General features: G+C 43.3%; 1 protein-coding gene across 1 annotated transcript in view; it reads right to left on the reverse strand.

Annotated features, from left to right (window-relative positions):
- LOC116979505 (serine-rich adhesin for platelets-like) overlaps window positions 1-19,057 on the reverse strand; it is a 1,930,096-nt gene that overhangs the window by 1,831,658 nt on the left and 79,381 nt on the right. Inside the window, exons 33-37 of the mRNA XM_033031015.1 lie at window positions 18,709-18,879; window positions 12,166-12,324; window positions 11,798-11,956; window positions 10,947-11,117; window positions 8,969-9,127 (exon numbers count right to left, since the gene is read on the reverse strand). Coding sequence (XP_032886906.1) covers window positions 8,969-9,127; window positions 10,947-11,117; window positions 11,798-11,956; window positions 12,166-12,324; window positions 18,709-18,879 — 819 coding nt within the window. The remainder of the gene's footprint in view (window positions 1-8,968; window positions 9,128-10,946; window positions 11,118-11,797; window positions 11,957-12,165; window positions 12,325-18,708; window positions 18,880-19,057) is intronic.

A 19,057-nucleotide genomic window follows, 5' to 3' on the forward strand; every position in this document is an offset into this window, starting at 1 on the left:
TAAGATTCCATCAACTGATTCTGTGGTACTGTGGTCAGAAAACAATGAGAAAGACTCTGCACATTGCAAACGGACAAATCTTTCTGTACTCACTACTTTCTGATGTTGTGGAAGTGACATCAGTTGTCGTTTCATTTGTTTGTGGTGGGGTGGAGCTGTGGGTGGATGTTGTTTCTGTTGTGCTCGTCGATGATGATGGAACTGATGTTAACGTTGTATCAGGAGGAGTAGTTGCAGCAGTAGATCCTGTCGTAGCTGTATTAAAATACAGATATTCAGCATAAAACTTAACATGAAATTAATTGCTTTTGTTCTTTATCGTTTACAACATACAGGGATGAGATACAGGGTGTGGTTCAAACAAGAGTGTCAGTGTTACGTGTCCCAATGAGAGAGAATTTTAAGCAGTCAAGATACAGTACTTTCAGTTTCAGTTTAGTTTATTCTCACATGTACTGAGGTACAGCGAAAAGATTTTGTTGGGTCCAAACGAGACAGCAGAAAGACAACACATGATTACAACCAAGTTATTCACACTGCACAGGTACATGATTAGGGAATACCGTTTAGTGCAAGGTACAGCCAGTAAAATCCGATCAAACATAGTCCGAGGGTCACCAACAATGTTAACGTCAGTTCAATCATCATCAATTCAGGACTGATCTCGAGTTGTGGTAGGATGCTTCAGTTCAAAAGATCATCAGAGATAGGAGTAGAATTAGGCTATTCAGCCCATTAATTCTATCCCCTATTCAATCATGGCTGATCTACGTCTCCCTCTGAAACCCATTCTCCTGCATTCTCCTGACATCTCCTCTTAACATGTGACACCCATACTAATCAAGAATCTATCTTTCTCTGCCTGAAATATATCAACTTTGCCTCCACAACCATGTTTGGCAAAGAATATCAGCATGGAATATAACATGAAATCAATTGATTTACTCCCAATTCACTCACGATATATATAAGCAAGAGAGATGTATCACAGAAATCTATTATCAACACACCATTCAGTAGTAATGTGTTAAGTCCGGGACGACAGATGGCACAATGGGCTAAGTGTTCGACTGGCGACCGGAAGGTAGCCGGTTCGAATCCCGCTTGGAGTGCATACTGTCGTTGTGACCTTGGGCAAGACACTTCACCCACCTTTGCCTATGTGTGAATGTGTGTGAGTGATTGGTGGTGGTCGGAGGGGCCGTAGGCGCAGAATGGCAGCCACGCTTCCGTCAGTCTGCCCCAGGGCAGCTGTGGCTACAGAAGTAGCTTACCACCACCGAGTGTGACTGAGGAGTGAATGAATAATGCGATGTAAAGCGCCTTGAGTATTAGAAAGGCGCTATATAAATCCCATCCATTATTATTATTATTAAGTGTTTTTATGCAGGCGTGCTTGAAACAGCACGGATTGTATCAGTAGTAGCATTGATCAGATTAACTTGTTTCGCGAACACTGATAGAGACCATGCACATTCGTAATGGACAAAGCTTTACATACTCATCGAACTTAACATGAAATTAATTGCTTAAGTTCTTTTTCATTTACATAATACAGGGATGAGATACACGGTGTGATTCAAGCAAGAGTGTCAGTATTACGTGTCCCAATGAGAGATAATTTTTACCAGTCAAGATACAGTCAAGATAAAGGAATGGGAAGCTTTTAAAAAACAATCAAAGTCAACCATGAAAACTGCTTAAAAACAAACATACTGCTTTCAGTTTCAGTTTAGTTTATTCTCACATGTACTCAGGTACAGCAAAAAGAACTTGCCATCTCCTCTTAACCTCTGACACCCATACTAATCAAGAATCTATCTATCTCTGCCTTAAATATTTCGATTTTGCCTCCACAGCCTGTGGCAAAGAATAACAGCATGGAATATAACATGAAATAGTAAGATTAAACGAGAACTTACCAGTTCGAAGTTTGATCTTTATTTTATGTGGAGTTACGATGAGGGATTACGTGAAGAAGAACCCGTCCAGCACGCATGCAGGACATACTTCAAAGCAGCGGTGTGGAATCACAGAAAGACACAATAATTGAAATAAACATAGTAAAGAAAAGGAGAACTTAAATATCAGTTGATCTCTATAATTGAGGGTGGGAGCGGAGGGCACGTAATCCCTCATCGTAACACTTCATAAAATACAGATCATACTTCGAACTGGTAAGTTCTCGTTTAATCTTACTATTTTACTTCGGAGTCACGTGAAGATTTTAAAGCTCTGTGATTTCAAACCGTGTAACAGTTCATACTTCACTCGCTGCCAAAGTCATTCGAGGGAGGAAGTATGTTATCGTAATCAACCATGAATCTGTTTGTGAAAACAATAATGGTGTTTATTAAACAATAACAAAAACAAAAATGCTCCCCCGGGCTTAAATTATATATTTGCAGATTCTAATATTTTTTCTGCAAATGATACAGGTTCTGCCAACGGCTTGTTATAAAAAGTTTGGAACGTTTTTTCCTCAGACCACCCCGCTGTAGCCAGGATGTGGTGCATAGGCATGTCCATCCTCTTAGCCGCCGATGTGGATGCTGCCCTGGTGGAGTGAGATTTATACATGTTAGTATTTACTCCAGCAGCTTTCAGCACCTGCTTGAGCCATCTTGAAATAGTTTGGCTCATCATCCGAACATGAGGTTTCTTGTGACTGACCCATTAGGCTTCTTCTCTCCCTCGGGGATTTCTTGTTGTGTCAATGTAATTCAATAAGTGGATCATGACACATAACCGTGGTTCAGGTGGGTAAGCCCGGAATTCCATGACTGGACCTGATGTTCCTGGTCTGCTCTGTTTGACCAGCCCCTGGATGGTAAATGAGACACGGTCTGGTGTTACAACCATATTGTCCAAGCGTAGTAGATGGAGGGACTGGACTCTTTGTGCTGGGACAAGTGCCATCAGCATGACCGTCTTCAGGGTTAGTTGTTCCAGGGTGAGGGACCTGGCTGGTGACCATCCCCTAAGGTATGTCAGGACCACACTGACATCCCAGATTTGGGTGTACCTAGGTCTGGGGGGATTAGAGTTAAATATGCCTCTCATGAGCTTGATCACCAGCGGGTGGGACCCCATGACCTGTTGTCCTGGTACCTGAATAGGCTGACAGAGCACTTCTGGCTGTATTAATGGCGCTGTAGCTGAGTCCTTCATTGTGGTGAAGGCCTGCCAGGAACTCCAGTACATTGGTTATTGTAGTAGTTGAATATGTGGTTCCTGTGATCGAACAGTATCTTTCCCACTTCTTGATGTTTGACAAGTATTGTTTCCTTGTGGACATGCGGTGGGATGCTGTCATTGTGTTGATAGTGTTGTCTGACAATCCCAGGCCCAGCAGTGGTCTTTTCAAAATCTGCAACCCAGTAGTTTAATTTTATCGTGGCATGGGTGGCTTATGCCTGATACCGGGTGAGTTAATAAGTCTGGGCTACTGGGAAAAGTCATTGGGGTTTCGACGACCATGTCGAGGACCACTGGGAACCATGGCTGTGTAGGCCAGTCGGGTACTATCAAAATACCTGAAGCAGAGTCCATCTGTATTTAGCGTAGTACCCGACTGATGAGGCAGAAGGAAGGAAAAGCATAAAAGAAGAATTATCCCCAGTCCAGCGCGAATGCATCTATCGCTGCTGCCTCAGGGTCTGGTTCCCAAGCGACATACATTGGTACCTGGTGATTTAGTCTGGATGCAAACAGATCGATATCTGGCGTGCCATATTGCTTTGTAATTTTAGCAAATGCTTTGGGATTTAACATCCATTCGGTGTTATCATTGAATTTGCGTGACCTGGTGTCTGCCACTGTATTTAGCTTACCTGGTAGGTAAGTTGCTGATAGCCAAATATGTCTATCGACACACCATTGCCAGATTGTGTTGACCAAATTGTCACATGATATCGATTTTATACCGCCCATATGGTTAATATAGGCCACCACCGTGGTATTATCTATTTGTAAACGAACATGCAAGTGATGCATATTTGTTGAATATGCTTTTAAGCCATAAAATGCACCCAACATTTCCAGATAATTTATGCCCAGTGTCTGTAGTAAAGATGACTCTAGATTAGTCCATCTACCACCTGTGCTGGATATGATATTAGTTGCTCCCCAGCCTTGAGCACTGGCATCTGTTTGAATAATTAACGTTGGGTTAATGATGACGAATGGGCTGGAACTATGCCAAACGTTCCCTACCCACCACTGTAATTCTGATATTGCTTCAATGGGTAATTTCATGACTCGGTCAAAGTGACCTGCATGTCGTTTTAAACGCCTGCACTTTTGCTCTTTGTAAGTTCTGATAGTGCAGAGGTCCAAATTGTGTAGCTGGAAATGCTGCTACCATTTTTCCAATTACTCTTGTCACTTGTCGAATGGTTGGTCAATCGTTGACCATTAAATTGTCACATGTTTGTGCCAATTCTGCTGCTTTCTCTTTTGGCAATGTTACAGACATGTGGACTGAGTTAATTGTGAATCCCAGATAGTCCATGGTTGTGGATGGCGTCAACTTAGATTTATCTGGATGTAAGACAAATCCCAAGGTTTCAAACAATTGTTTGGTAGCTGACACAGCTGATTTAGCCAATTCCATGGTTTTGCCTACTATTAAGATATCATCAAGATATGCCATGACAATATGTTTCTGTTTTCTTAATATTGCCAAGGCTGGTTTTAATATCTTGGTGAATAATCTTGGGGCTGATGTTAACTCATTAGGCAACGCTTTAAACGGCCATAGTTGCCCCATCCAGGTAAATTTCAGGTATCTGCGATGATCCTTTTGAATGGGTACTGAATAGTAAGCATCTTTAAGGTTGATGCTTGCCATGAAGTATCCTTTGGAAATCAGTTATTTGGCAGTTACAAACGTTTCCATTTTGAAATGTATAAACTTAACAAACATATTTAGTGAAGTTAAGTCAATGATGATGCGACATCCACCATCTTTTTTAGTTTTAGTGAATATATTTGAGACAAATTCCAAGGGTTCATGTTTGGTTTTCTCAATGACACCCTTTGTAAGTAGCCTCACCAGTTCTGCTTGACCCTCTAGTTTTTCTTTAACTGAGAGGATAAAGACCCTCTGGGGTGTATGCTGAACTGGTGGCATGTTTTCTTGAACAAATTCTATTTTGTATCCACGAATGCTGTTGAGTATATATTTATCATTCGTGATAGACCTCCGTGCTTCCACAAACAGGTGTAATCTCCCCCCTGTTAGTATAGATCCCCCACTTTTTATATGCTGGTAGGAACCAGACCCACCTACCTCCATGGTTATGGGTGTTTTTTCTGTTTCTTCGTTGGACGATGTGTTGTCTGATGTGCTGCTGGTTGGGGGTGGTGCATTTTCTATGGGGTCCGCTCTGGGCCCTGGCCTAAAAAAGGCTTTCGGGGATGGTGTGCGGACCCCGAGCTTTCACCAGTCCCATGAGGCTGACGTCGACTGGTGAACGCGGTGGGGTACTGCCGTCTGGGTCTTGTGGGTCTGCTCGTTCCAGGGCCTGCCCTCATGAGGCCAAATGTTTTGGACTCTTCTTCCAGGTCCTTCACTTTTTTAGAGAGGTCCTTACCGAAGAGCAGGATTTGTGGCTCTGAGGCCGGTGTTTTGCACAACCCTGCAAATTTCGGGTTGAGGGCAGGCCTTATTATCTCCTTATGGAGGTTGTTGATCTCGAATTGGGTGTTGCACAGCAGAGCTAATGTATCTTGCTGGTTTGTGGTCATATCCACCCCATCCACGGAACGAGCATAAGAAGTAATGGCCGACGTCAGGAGCCTGAGAATCCGCTGTAATTTTAATTCTTGGTTGCGGATGTTTTGCCCAACGTGCCCCCAGATTTGGCTGTTGACGGCCGGCACGTTGAGCGAAGCGCAATTTTCTTGGGCCGAATACAGCTCTAGTGCCTCATTGACTACCTGCTCTTGTAGGGGTTTGAAGGACAGGTAGTCTACGCCAGTTTTGGCTCTAATGGCCGTCCTGCTCGTGGAGCTGCCATGTAGCAGTTGACCACACCCAGCAGCTCTTCCTGGTCCTGTACCCCAAGCGTACTCCCGACATCTTCGGCCAGTGACCCCTCTTCTTGACCAGCCCAGCCCTGGTCGCCAACGCTGCCCTCGGCTGAGGGGGAAGTGATGGCCAGTGCCTTGTGAGGCACTGTGGCAGGAGTGCCTGAACTCCCTTGGCGAGACTGCTCCAGCTCCCGAAGCAAGTCTCGCTGGAGCATTTGCGCCATGAGCCGCTCCATGCGGCTCAGGCGGCTGTCTCTGCCACTCACGGGCGGTGAGACGTCCTCGTCGGAGATGTCGGACATTACCGGCCGGTTTGTCTTCCGTGTAGATTTACTTCCAGCCCGCTGCTCAGGCTGCGCTAGCGGCACTGGGCTCGGCTCGGTGTCAGAAATAGCGGACCGCAGGGTGTGCGGTCCTGCCGCCTCTCGCCCCCCCACTGATGGAACGCTCCTCTGTTGGAGTTGAACGGGGGGGCGGTCTTTTTTGCTTGCCTTGTTTTGCTCATTTTTCCAGTTGTCTCGACCTGGTGAGACAAAGCAAAGCAACTTTTTCTAAATACGACCTCAGAATAAACTTACCTGACTGTCTTTTTTAAGCTGTAGTGGGAGTGCCCTGTACTCCCGTTGGTCGCTGTTGCACTGCGTGAACGCTCATGTCGCGCATGCGTGCTGGACGGGTTCTTCTTCACGTAGTCACTCACGTGACTCCGAAGTAAAATCAATTGATTTACGTCTGAATTATGAGAGATGTACCACAGATATCTATTATCAACACACCATTCAGTAGTAATGGGTTTTTATGCAGGTGTGCTTGAAACAGGATGGATTGTATCAGTGGTACAATTGATCAGATGAACTTCTTTCGCGAACACTGATAGAGACCATGCACGTTGGTATTGGACAAATTTTTACATACTTAGTTCTGATGTTGTGGAACTGACATCAGTTGTTGTTTCACTTGTTTGTGGTGGGGTGGAGCTCTGGGTGGATGTTTCTGTTGTGCTCATCGATAATGATGTAACTGATGTTAACGTTGTATCAGGAGAAGTAGTTGCAGTAGTAGATCCTGTTGTAGCTGTATTAAAACATAGATATTCAGCATAGAACAATATGAAATTAAATGCTTATGTTCTTGACCCTTTACAACATACAGGGATGGGATACCCAGTGTGATTCAAGCAAGAGTGTCAGTATTACATGTCCCAATGAGAGAGAATTTGAAATTGATGGTGGAGGAGTTGAAACATCAGTACGTACATCACGATAAATTGTGATGGGAAAGATCAACAGGCATATTTACAGCATGGTAGTTATGACAAGAATGATTGCGAACGGAATAGTCATAACAGTAGTAGATGTTCAACAGCAGTAGTTATAACAGGTTTAGTTGCTGTAGTTTACTTGTTGTTTTGGCTCACGTAATTGTGATTGATTCTTGTAGACTGAGCAATTGTAGCAGGAGAAACAATATCATTCATCCGTCTCACGGACAGAGCTGTTTCTCCTTCCACATGTGCTGACTGGCGAGCTGAGTGTTTCCACTAATTCCTGCTTTATTTCCTGATCCCAAATATCTCCCCTTATTAGAATCAGATCTCTTTGCACTCCTACTGGGACATGAAATTCCAGCAAGTCGATCTGTGGCACATTGTGCAGTTATGACTGAGAGGTCATCATATACATTGTTCATAGGCAAAGCTTTATGTACTCACTAGTTTCTGACGTTGTGGAACTGACATCAGTAGTTGTTTCACCAGTTTGTGGTGGGGTGGAGCTCTGGGTGGTTTTTGTTTCTATTGTGCTCGTTGTCTCTGAAGTGAATGGTGTTGTTGATGGAACTGATGTTAAAGTTGTAGCAGGAGATGTAGTTGTAGCTGTTGTAGCTGCATTAATACAGAGAATCGCAGCATGAAATGTAACATGAAATTTAAGGCTTATATTTAAGTGTTTGTAACACATCTAGATTATTTGCCAGAATTTGATATTTTCATAATTATTCATCTTTCAAATGGATCGTAAGATTCCATCAACTGATTCTGTGGTACTGTGATCAGAAAACAATGAGAAAGACTGCACATTGCAAACGGACAAATCTTTCTGTACTCACTAATTTCTGATGTTGTGGAACTAACTTCAGTAGTTGTAGTAGAATTAGGTAATTCGGCCCACTAAGTCTAACACCCATTCAATCATGGCTGATCTATCTCACCTTCCTAAACTCATTCTCTTGCATTCTCCTGCCTTCTCCTCAATCTCTGACACCCATACTATCAAGAATCTATCTATCTCTGCCTCAAATTTATCGACTTTGCTTCCACAACCTGTGGCAAAGAATAACAGCATGGAATATAACATGAAATCAATTGATTTACGTCTGAATCGAGAGAGATGTTTCACACAAAATCTATTATCAACACACCATTCAGTAGTAATGTTTTCAGTGTTTTTATGCAGGAGTGCTTGAAACAGGACGGATTGGATCATTGGTACAAATGATCAGATGAACTTGTTTCGCGAACACTGATAGAGACCATGCAAATTGGTAATGGACACATTTTTACATACTCAGTTCTGATGTTGTGGAACTGACATCAGTTGTTGTTTCACTTGTTTGTGGTGGGGTGGAACTCTGGGTGGATGTTTCTGTTGTGCTCGTCGATAAAGATGTAACTGATGTTAACGTTGTATCAGGAGGAGTAGTTGCAGTAGTAGATCCTGTTGTAGCTGTATTAAAACATAGATTCGCAGCATGGATTGTAACTTGATATTTGCGGCTTATTTTTAAGTGTTTGTAATGACTGTAGATTATTTTGCCAGAATTTGTTATTTTCATAATTATTCATCTTTCAATTATTCCGTCAACTGATTCTGTGCTCAGAAAAAAATGAGAAAGACTCTGCACATTGCAAATGGACAAATCTTTCTGTACTCACTACTTTCTGATGTTGTGGAAGTGACATCAGTTGTTGTTTCACTTGTTTGTGGTGGGGTGGAGCTCTGGGTGGATGTTTCTGTTGTGCTCGTCGATGATGATGGAACTGATGTTAACGTTGTATCAGGAGGAGTAGTTGCAGTAGTAGATCCTGTTGTAGCTGTATTAAAACACAGATAGTCAGCATAGAATAATCTATATTACTAAATCTCTGATCTTGACCGCTTTTGGCCGCCTTTGCTGCGATTTCCGAGAGAACGTCGGCACCTATGTCGCCACCTCGCTCAGAGCCCCCCTTCGCCATATGAGTGTGGAGGATTTTTTCCGTCGATGAAAAATTAGAGATATATAAATGTTTTTACAAAATTCCCCATTCTCTCTGCTGCCCCAGCTGGTGGCAGGGGGACGGACTATAAAACCAGGAAGTGTCGTGCCTCATTCAGTCTCTGCCAGACCAGGAAGCAAGAAGGTCACGGCTCTCTGAGCTGCGAATAACACTGAACGCACGTCAACTTTAGGTGTTCTTGAGACTCTTGAAAGGTGCCCATAAATAAAATGTATTATTATTATTATTACTGCACGGTGAGTCACCTCGATACGGCTGTAAAGTGGCTGCAACCCTTTTTAACAAGTTTGTGTTCACAAAATGAATTTTGGTTGTCGGGTGTCTGCAGCCCAATTGTTTGCCTCGCCTTTTTTTAACAAGTTTGTGTTCGCAAAATGAATTTTGGTTGTCGGGTGTCTGCAGCCCAATTGTTTGCCCGCCTTTTTAACAAGTTTGTGTTCACAAAATGAATTTTGGTTGTCGGGTGTCTCCAGCCCAATTGTTTGCCTCGCCTTTTTGACAGGTTTGTGTTCACAAGATGAATTTTGGTTGTCGGGTGTCTGCAGCCCAATTGTTTGCCTCGCCTTTTTGACATGTTTGTGTTCACAAAATGAAATTTGGTTGTCGGGTGTCTGCTGCCCAATTGTTTGCTTCGCCTTTTTGACAGGTTTGTGTTCACAAGATGAATGTTGGTTGTCGGGTGTCTGCAGCCCAATTGTTTGCCTCTCCTTTTTTATCATGTTTGTGTTCACAAAATGAATTTTGGTTGTCGGGTGTCTGCATCCCAATTGTTTGCCTTGGCTTCGGTTTTATAATCGTTGCAACAGTTGGATGCCTGCCCAAGCATCCATATGGTGCACAATGTCTATACTAGCCCTCTGGAAACCAGTACCTTCAGCACGCAACACCCATACTAGCGCAACAGACAGCCCCCCACAACGGCGAGCAGTATTGGAATTGGTGGAGAGGTGGAATAATGCGTTGGTGACCAGCCCTCCTGTGTGATGCTGGGACCCAATGGGTCCCACTTAGTCTAGTATGAAATTAAATGCTTATGTTCTTGTTCCTTTACAACACACAGGGATGAGATACACGGTGTGGTTCAAGCAAGAGTGTCAGTATTATGTGTCCCAATGAGAGAGAATTTGAAATTGAAACTGGAGGAGTAGAAACATCAGTAATTACATCAGGATAAACTGTGATGGGAAAGATCAACAGGCATATTTACAGCAGAGGTAGTTATGACAAGAATGATTGTGAAAGGAATAGTCATAACAGGTGTGGATTTTCAACAGCAGTAGTTAAAACAGGTTTAGTTGCTGTAATTTACTTGTCGTTTCGGCTCACGTAATTGTGATTGACTCTTGTAGACGGAGCAATTGTAGCAGCAGAAACAATATCATTCTTCCATCTCACGGACAGAGCTCTGAAGCATAACTGTTTCTCCTTCCACATGTGCTGACTGGCGAGCTGAATGTTTCCAATAATTCCTGCTTTATTTCCTGATTCCAAATATCTACCCTTATTGGAATCAAATCTATTTGCACTCCAACTGAGACATGAAATTCCAGCAGGACAATCTGTGTCACATTGTGCTGTTATGACTGAGAGGTCATCATATACATTGTTAATGGGCAAAGCTTTATGTACTCACTAGTTTCTGATGTTGTGGAACTGACATCAGTAGTTGTTTCACTAGTTTGTGGTGGGGTGGAGCTCTGGGTGGTTGTTGTTTCTATTGTGCTCGTTGACTCTGAAGTGAATGGTGTTGTTGATGGAACTGATGTTAAAGTTGTAGCAGGAGATGTAGTTGTAGCTGTTGTAGCTGCATTAATACAGAGAATCGCAGCATGAAATGTAACATGAAATTTACGGCTTATATTTAAGTGTTTGCAACATCTAGATTATTTGCCAGAATTTGTTATTTTCATAATTATTCATCTTTCAAATGGATCGTAAGATTCCATCAACTGATTCTGTGGTACTGTGGTCAGAAAAAATGAGAAAGACTGCACATTGCAAACGGACAAATCTTTCTGTACTCACTAATTTCTGATGTTGTGGAACTGACTTCAGTAGTTGTAGTAGAATTAGGTCATTCGGCCCACTAAGTCTAACACCCATTCAATCATGGCTGATCTATCTCACCCTCCTAAACTCATTCTCTTGCATTCTCCTGCCATCTCCTCAATCTGTGATACCCATACTAATCAAGAATCTATCTATCTCTGCCTCAAATTTGTCGACTTTGCTTCCACAACCTGTGGCAAAGAATAACAGCATGGAATATAACATGAAATCAATTGATTTACGTCTGAATCGAGAGAGATGTATCACACAAAATCTATTATCAACACACCATTCAGTAGTAATGTTTTCAGTGTTTTTATGCAGGAGTGCTTGAAACAGGACGGATTGGATCATTGGTACAAATGATCAGATGAACTTGTTTCGCGAACACTGATAGAGACCATGCAAATTGGAAATGGACACATTTTTACATACTCAGTTCTGATGTTGTGGAACTGACATCAGTTGTTGTTTCACTTGTTTGTGGTGGGGTGGAACTCTGGGTGGATGTTTCTGTTGTGCTCGTCGATAAAGATGTAACTGATGTTAACATTGTATCAGGAGGAGTAGTTGCAGTAGTAGATCCTGTTGTAGCTGTATTAAAACATAGATTTGCAGCATGGATTGTAACTTGATATTTGCGGCTTATTTTTAAGTGTTTGTAATGACTGTAGATTATTTTGCCAGAATTTGTTATTTACATAATTATTCATCTTTCAATTATTCCGTCAACTGATTCTGTGCTCAGAAAAAAATGAGAAAGACTCTGCACATTGCAAATGGACAAATCTTTCTGTACTCACTACTTTCTGATGTTGTGGAAGTGACATCAGTTGTTGTTTCACTTGTTTGTGGTGGGGTGGAGCTCTGGGTGGATGTTTCTGTTGTGCTCGTCGATGATGATGGAACTGATGTTAACGTTGTATCAGGAGGAGTAGTTGCAGTAGTAGATCCTGTTGTAGCTGTATTAAAACACAGATAGTCAGCATAGAACAATCTATATTACTAAATCTCTGATCTTGACCGCTTTTGGCCGCCTTTGCTGTGATTTCCGAGAGAACGTCGGCACCTATGTCGCCACCTCGCTCAGAGCCCCCCTTCGCCATATGAGTGTGGAGGATTTTTTCCGTCGATGAAAAATAAGGCTCTGCAGGAACGGAAGGGACGTCACGACCGCGGTGCCACAGGTGCTGTCGCCGAGGGAGGACGGACGGAGCCGCGGCTCGAGAGACTAACAGAGACTAACAGAGGTAAAGAGGTTTGCCACGCACTGCAAGGGAGCAGTGGACCAGACAGGAAGAGCGGACGGAATTACCACTAGACAGCCAAACCAGTAGGTAATTTACGGCTGGGGTGAGTACTTTCCCATTTATAGGAGGTAGGATTATATAAATAAGGGGTGTATCAATACAGTAGGGGATTCTTAAATAGGACCAGTTAATTACTTATATAAGATGGGCGGTCAGGAGATGTGCCAATACTGCGAGATGTGGGAATTTGTCGACACCATTGATGTAGAAGATCCCTACAGCTGCAGTAAGTGTTTGAGGCTAGAGGAACTCCAGCTCCGCATTGATGAGCTGGAGACCCAACTTCATACGCTGCGGTACATCAGGGAGGGGGAGTATTACCTGGATGTTTTGTGCCAGGGGATGGTCACACCGACCAGTTTAACTAATTCAGTAGGCAGTGAGCAAGGAAAGGAAGGTGTGGCCATAAGCGAGGCAGGTAGGGGGAACCAGGAGGAGATGCGGCAGGAGCCACAGCCCTTGTCCCTGACGAGCATGACCGAGGCTCTTACTCAATGTAAGGACGGGATCAGGGGCTGTGGGAGGGATGAGCAACCTGGCTGCAGCACCGTGGATCAGGAGGCCATTCAAGAGGGGGGAGTTAGAAGAAAGGCCGTAGTGATAGGGGATAGTATTATTCGGGGGGTAGATAGGGTTCTCTGCGGCCAGCAGAACATGTCCCGAAGGCTGTGTTGCCTACCCGGTGCTAGGGTTAAGGACATCTCTGCGATGCTGGAGAGAAATTTGCAGAGGGAGGGGGAGGATCCAGTGGTCGTGGTCCATGTGGGGACCAATGACATAGGAAGGACAAGGAAGGAGGATCTGCTGAAGGAGTTTGAGCAATTAGGGAATAAATTAAAAAGCAGAACCTCGAGGGTACTGATCTCCGGATTGCTACCTGAGCCACGGGCCAAATCGGCGAGGGTACGTAAAATTAAAAAGCTGAATGCGTGGCTCAAAGACTGGTGTGGGAATAATGGGTTTGGTTTCTTGGGCCACTGGCACCAGTACTGGGACAGGGGGGATCTGTTCTGTAAGGACGGACTTCACCTGAACGGTGCTGGGACTGGGGTCCTGGCAAATCATATAACTAGGGCAGTAGAGAGGTCTTTAAACTAAGTAGCGGGGGGGAGGTATCAAGGGGGGTAATAACGGCAGGGGTAGAGGAAATAGAGCAGGGTATCAGTGGGGAAGCGGAAAGTCAAAATGTGACAGGAGACAGAATGTGTGAAGATAAAGCTCTAGATGTAAAAGGGGCAAAAACAGAAAGGAAGGGTAGTAAAAATCATCTGAAAATGCTTTATCTAAATGCACGGAGTATTCGTAATAAGATAAATGAATTAACGGTGCAATTAAGTATATATAGTTATGATATCGTGGCCATTACGGAGACATGGCTGCAAGGGGATCAGGACTGGGAGTTAAATATAGAGGGGTACTCGACAATTAGGAAAGATAGACAGGAAAGAAAGGGAGGAGGGGTGGCCCTTTTAATAAGGGAGGGAATAACGGCAATAGAGAGGAAGGATATTGCGTTGAAGGATCAGGATAGCTTGGGTACAGATAGAGAATAACAAGGGGAAAAAAACACTAGTGGGTGTAATTTATAGACCTCCAAACAGCTGTGACGCTGTTAGTCAGAACATAAATCTGCAAATAGTTGACGCATGTAAAAAGGGAACTGCTGTAATCATGGGGGACTTCAATTTTCATATTAATTGGGCAAACCAAACTGGGCAGGGTAGACTAGAGGAAGAGTTTATAGAATGTATTAGAGACGGGTTCCTAGAACAGTATGTCACAGAACCAACAAGGGGGGAGGCAATCTTGGATCTGGTCCTGTGTAATGAAGCAGGATTAATTAAAAATGTCATAGTTAGGGACTCGTTGGGAACAAGTGACCACAATATGGTCGAATTCCATATTCAAATAGAAGGGGAGCAGGTTGAAACTCAGGCTAGGGTGCTTAGTCTAAATAAGGGGGATTATAAAGGTATGAGGACTGAGCTGATCAAAGTTGACTGGGATAGCAGACTCAAGAATAAGACGGTACATGAGCAGTGGTGTACGTTTAAGGGTCTACTGTATAACCTTCAAGAAAAATTTATTCCTATGAAGAAAAAAAGGGGTAAGGGTAAGAACAGTCAGCCATGGCTCAGTAAAACTATAAAGGATAGTATTCGGCTGAAGGCAAGGGCATATAAGGTAGCCAGAGATAGTGGGAGGGTAGAGGATTGGGAAGCATTTAAAGGTCAGCAAAAAATAACTAAGAGATTAATTAAGACGGGGAAAATAGACTATGAAAGGAATTTAGCGAACAACATAAAAATTAATAGTAAGAGTTTTTATAGCTATATAAAAAGAAAAAGGGTGGCTAAGGTGAACATTGGTCCATTGGAGGGTGAGACTGGAGAGTTGTTGGTGGGGAACATGGAAATGGCAAAGGCATTAAACGAGTATTTTGTATCAGTCTTCACCATAGAAGACACAAAAAATATTCCAACGCTGGATAAACAGGGGGCGGTAGGAATGGAGGAGCTAAATACTATTAAGATCACCAAGGAGGTGGTATTAGGGAAATTAATGAGACTGAAGGAGGATAAATCCCCTGGGCCTGATGGATTACATCCAAGGGTCTTGAGGGAGATAGCGGTGGGGATTGTGGATGCATTGGTGATAATTTTCCAAAACTCCCTGGAGGCAGGAACGGTCCCAGTGGATTGGAAAATGGCCAATGTAACACCTATATTTAAAAAAGGAAGTAAACAGAAGGCGGGTAACTATAGACCGGTTAGTCTAACATCGGTGGTGGGTAAAATGTTAGAGACAATTATTAAAGAAACACTAACGGGGCACTTGGATAAACATGACTTCATCGGACAGAACCAGCATGGTTTTGTGGAGGGGAAGTCCTGTTTAACGAATCTGCTCGAATTCTTTGAGGAAGTAACAACCTGGGTGGATAAAGGGGAACCGGTGGATGTGGTATACTTGGACTTCCAAAAGGCTTTTGACAAGGTGCCACATAAGAGACTATTGCTAAAAATAAAAAATTATGGGATCGGGGGTAATATATTAGCATGGGTAGAGGATTGGCTAACAAATAGGAAGCAGAGAGTGGGGATAAATGGTTCATACTCGGGATGGCAACCGGTAACTAGCGGGGTTCCACAAGGGTCGGTGCTGGGACCTCAGTTGTTCACAATTTATATAAATGATTTGGAGGAGGGAACCAAGTGTAATATATCAAAATTTGCGGACGATACAAAAATGGGAGGAAAAGTAGGGGATGAGGAGGATAGGAAGAGTCTGCAAAAGGATATAGATAAGCTAGGTGAGTGGGCAACAACTTGGCAGATGAAATTTAATACTAATAAATGTGAAGTCATTCACTTTGGGAAAAAAAATGATAGGGCAAGTTATTTTCTAAATGAGGAGGAGCTGCGTTGTAATGCAACGCAAAGGGATCTAGGGGTATTAGTACATGAATCACTAAAAGTTAGTATGCAGGTGCAGCAAGCAATCAGGAAGGCCAATGGAGTTTTGGCCTTTATTGCTAGGGGGATTGAGTATAAAAACACGGAGGTCTTGCTGCAGCTGTACACAGTATTAGTGAGACCACATTTGGAATACTGTGTACAGTTCTGGGGTCCATACTTAAGAAAGGATGTACTAGCCCTGGAGGCAGTGCAGCGAAGGTTTACAAGATTAATTCCTGCAATGAGGGGATTGACATATGAGGAAAGGTTAAGTAGGCTGGAACTCTACTCTTTGGAGTTTAGAAGAATGAGAGGCGATCTCATTGAAACATATAAGATCGTGAGGGGCCTTGATCGGGTGGATGCACCGAGGATGTTCCCAATGATCGGGGAAACTAGAACTAGGGGACATAGTTGCAGAATAAGGGGGGGCTCTTTTAAAACTGAGATGAGGAAGAACTTCTTCACCCAGAGGGTGGTTAATTTATGGAATTCACTGCCCCAGGGAGCAGTGGAAGCAGAAACTTTAAATATATTTAAGACTAAAATAGATGGTTTTTTAGCTGCCAAGGGGATAAGGGGCTACGGGGAGAGGGCAGGGATATGGACCTAGGTATGGTTAGTATAGTAAGACCTGAGTGATCTCCTGGACAAGTGTCGATCGCCTGGATTGGGGTCGGAGAGGAATTTCCCGGATTTTTTTCCCGAATTGGACCTGGGTTTTTATCCGGTTTTTTGCCTCCCCCAGGAGATCACGAGGTTCTTGGGGTGGAGAGGGGTGATAGCGGTATAAAGGGGAGGGTAGTGTCTTGTGTTCTGTGTCTTGTGTCTACCGTTTGTGGGTAAGTGTGTCTGTTTAGTGTTCAGCCATGAGCGAATGGCGGTGCGGGCTCGACGGACCTGGTGGTCTACTCTCGCACCTACTTTCTATGTTTCTATGTTTCTATATATTAATGTTTTTACAAAATTCCCCATTCTCTCTGCTGCCCCAGCTGGTGGCAGGGGGACGGACTATAAAACCAGGAAGTGTCGTGCCTCATTCAGTCTCTGCCAGACCAGGAAGCAAGAAGGTCACGGCTCTCTGAGCTGCGAATAACACTGAACGCACGTCTACTTTAGGTGTTCTTGAGACTCTTGAAAGGTGCCCATAAATAAAATGTATTATTATTATTATTACTGCACGGTGAGTCACCTCGATACGGCTGTAAAGTGGCTGCAACCCTTTTAACAAGTTTGTGTTCACAAAATGAATTTTGGTTGTCGGGTGTCTGCAGCCCAATTGTTTGCCTCGCCTTTTTTAACAAGTTTGTGTTCGCAAAATGAATTTTGGTTGTCGGGTGTCTGCAGCCCAATTGTTTGCCCGCCTTTTTAACAAGTTTGTGTTCACAAAATGAATTTTGGTTGTCGGGTGTCTGCAGCCCAATTGTTTGCCTCGCCTTTTTGACAGGTTTGTGTTCACAAGATGAATTTTGGTTGTCGGGTGTCTGCAGCCCAATTGTTTGCCTCGCCTTTTTGACATGTTTGTGTTCACAAAATGAAATTTGGTTGTCGGGTGTCTGCTGCCCAATTGTTTGCTTCGCCTTTTTGACAGGTTTGTGTTCACAAGATGAATGTTGGTTGTCGGGTGTCTGCAGCCCAATTGTTTGCCTCTCCTTTTTTATCATGTTTGTGTTCACAAAATGAATTTTGGTTGTCGGGTGTCTGCATCCCAATTGTTTGCCTTGGCTTCGGTTTTATAATCGTTGCAACAGTTGGATGCCTGCCCAAGCATCCATATGGTGCACAATGTCTATACTAGCCCTCTGGAAACCAGTACCTTCAGCACGCAACACCCATACTAGCGCAACAGACAGCCCCCCACAACGGCGAGCAGTATTGGAATTGGTGGAGAGGTGGAATAATGCGTTGGTGACCAGCCCTCCTGTGTGATGCTGGGACCCAATGGGTCCCACTTAGTCTAGTATGAAATTAAATGCTTATGTTCTTGTTCCTTTACAACACACAGGGATGAGATACACGGTGTGGTTCAAGCAAGAGTGTCAGTATTATGTGTCCCAATGAGAGAGAATTTGAAATTGAAACTGGAGGAGTAGAAACATCAGTAATTACATCAGGATAAACTGTGATGGGAAAGATCAACAGGCATATTTACAGCAGAGGTAGTTATGACAAGAATGATTGTGAAAGGAATAGTCATAACAGGTGTGGATTTTCAACAGCAGTAGTTAAAACAGGTTTAGTTGCTGTAATTTACTTGTCGTTTCGGCTCACGTAATTGTGATTGACTCTTGTAGACGGAGCAATTGTAGCAGCAGAAACAATATCATTCTTCCATCTCACGGACAGAGCTCTGAAGCATAACTGTTTCTCCTTCCACATGTGCTGACTGGCGAGCTGAATGTTTCCAATAATTCCTGCTTTATTTCCTGATTCCAAATATCTACCCTTATTGGAATCAAATCTATTTGCACTCCAACTGAGACATGAAATTCCAGCAGGACAATCTGTGTCACATTGTACTGTTATGACTGAGAGGTCATCATATACATTGTTAATGGGCAAAGCTTTATGTACTCACTAGTTTCTGATGTTGTGGAACTGACATCAGTAGTTGTTTCACTAGTTTGTGGTGGGGTGGAGCTCTGGGTGGTTGTTGTTTCTATTGTGCTCGTTGACTCTGAAGTGAATGGTGTTGTTGATGGAACTGATGTTAAAGTTGTAGCAGGAGTTGTAGTTGTAGCTGTTGTAGCTGCATTAATACAGAGAATCGCAGCATGAAATGTAACATGAAATTTACGGCTTATATTTAAGTGTTTGCAACACATCTAGATTATTTGCCAGAATTTGTTATTTTCATAATTATTCATCTTTCAAATGGATCGTAAGATTCCATCAACTGATTCTGTGGTACTGTGGTACTGTGGTCA

This window comes from Amblyraja radiata, chromosome 13 (genome assembly GCF_010909765.2).
Source record: "Amblyraja radiata isolate CabotCenter1 chromosome 13, sAmbRad1.1.pri, whole genome shotgun sequence".
Classification (NCBI taxonomy): domain Eukaryota; kingdom Metazoa; phylum Chordata; class Chondrichthyes; order Rajiformes; family Rajidae; genus Amblyraja; species Amblyraja radiata.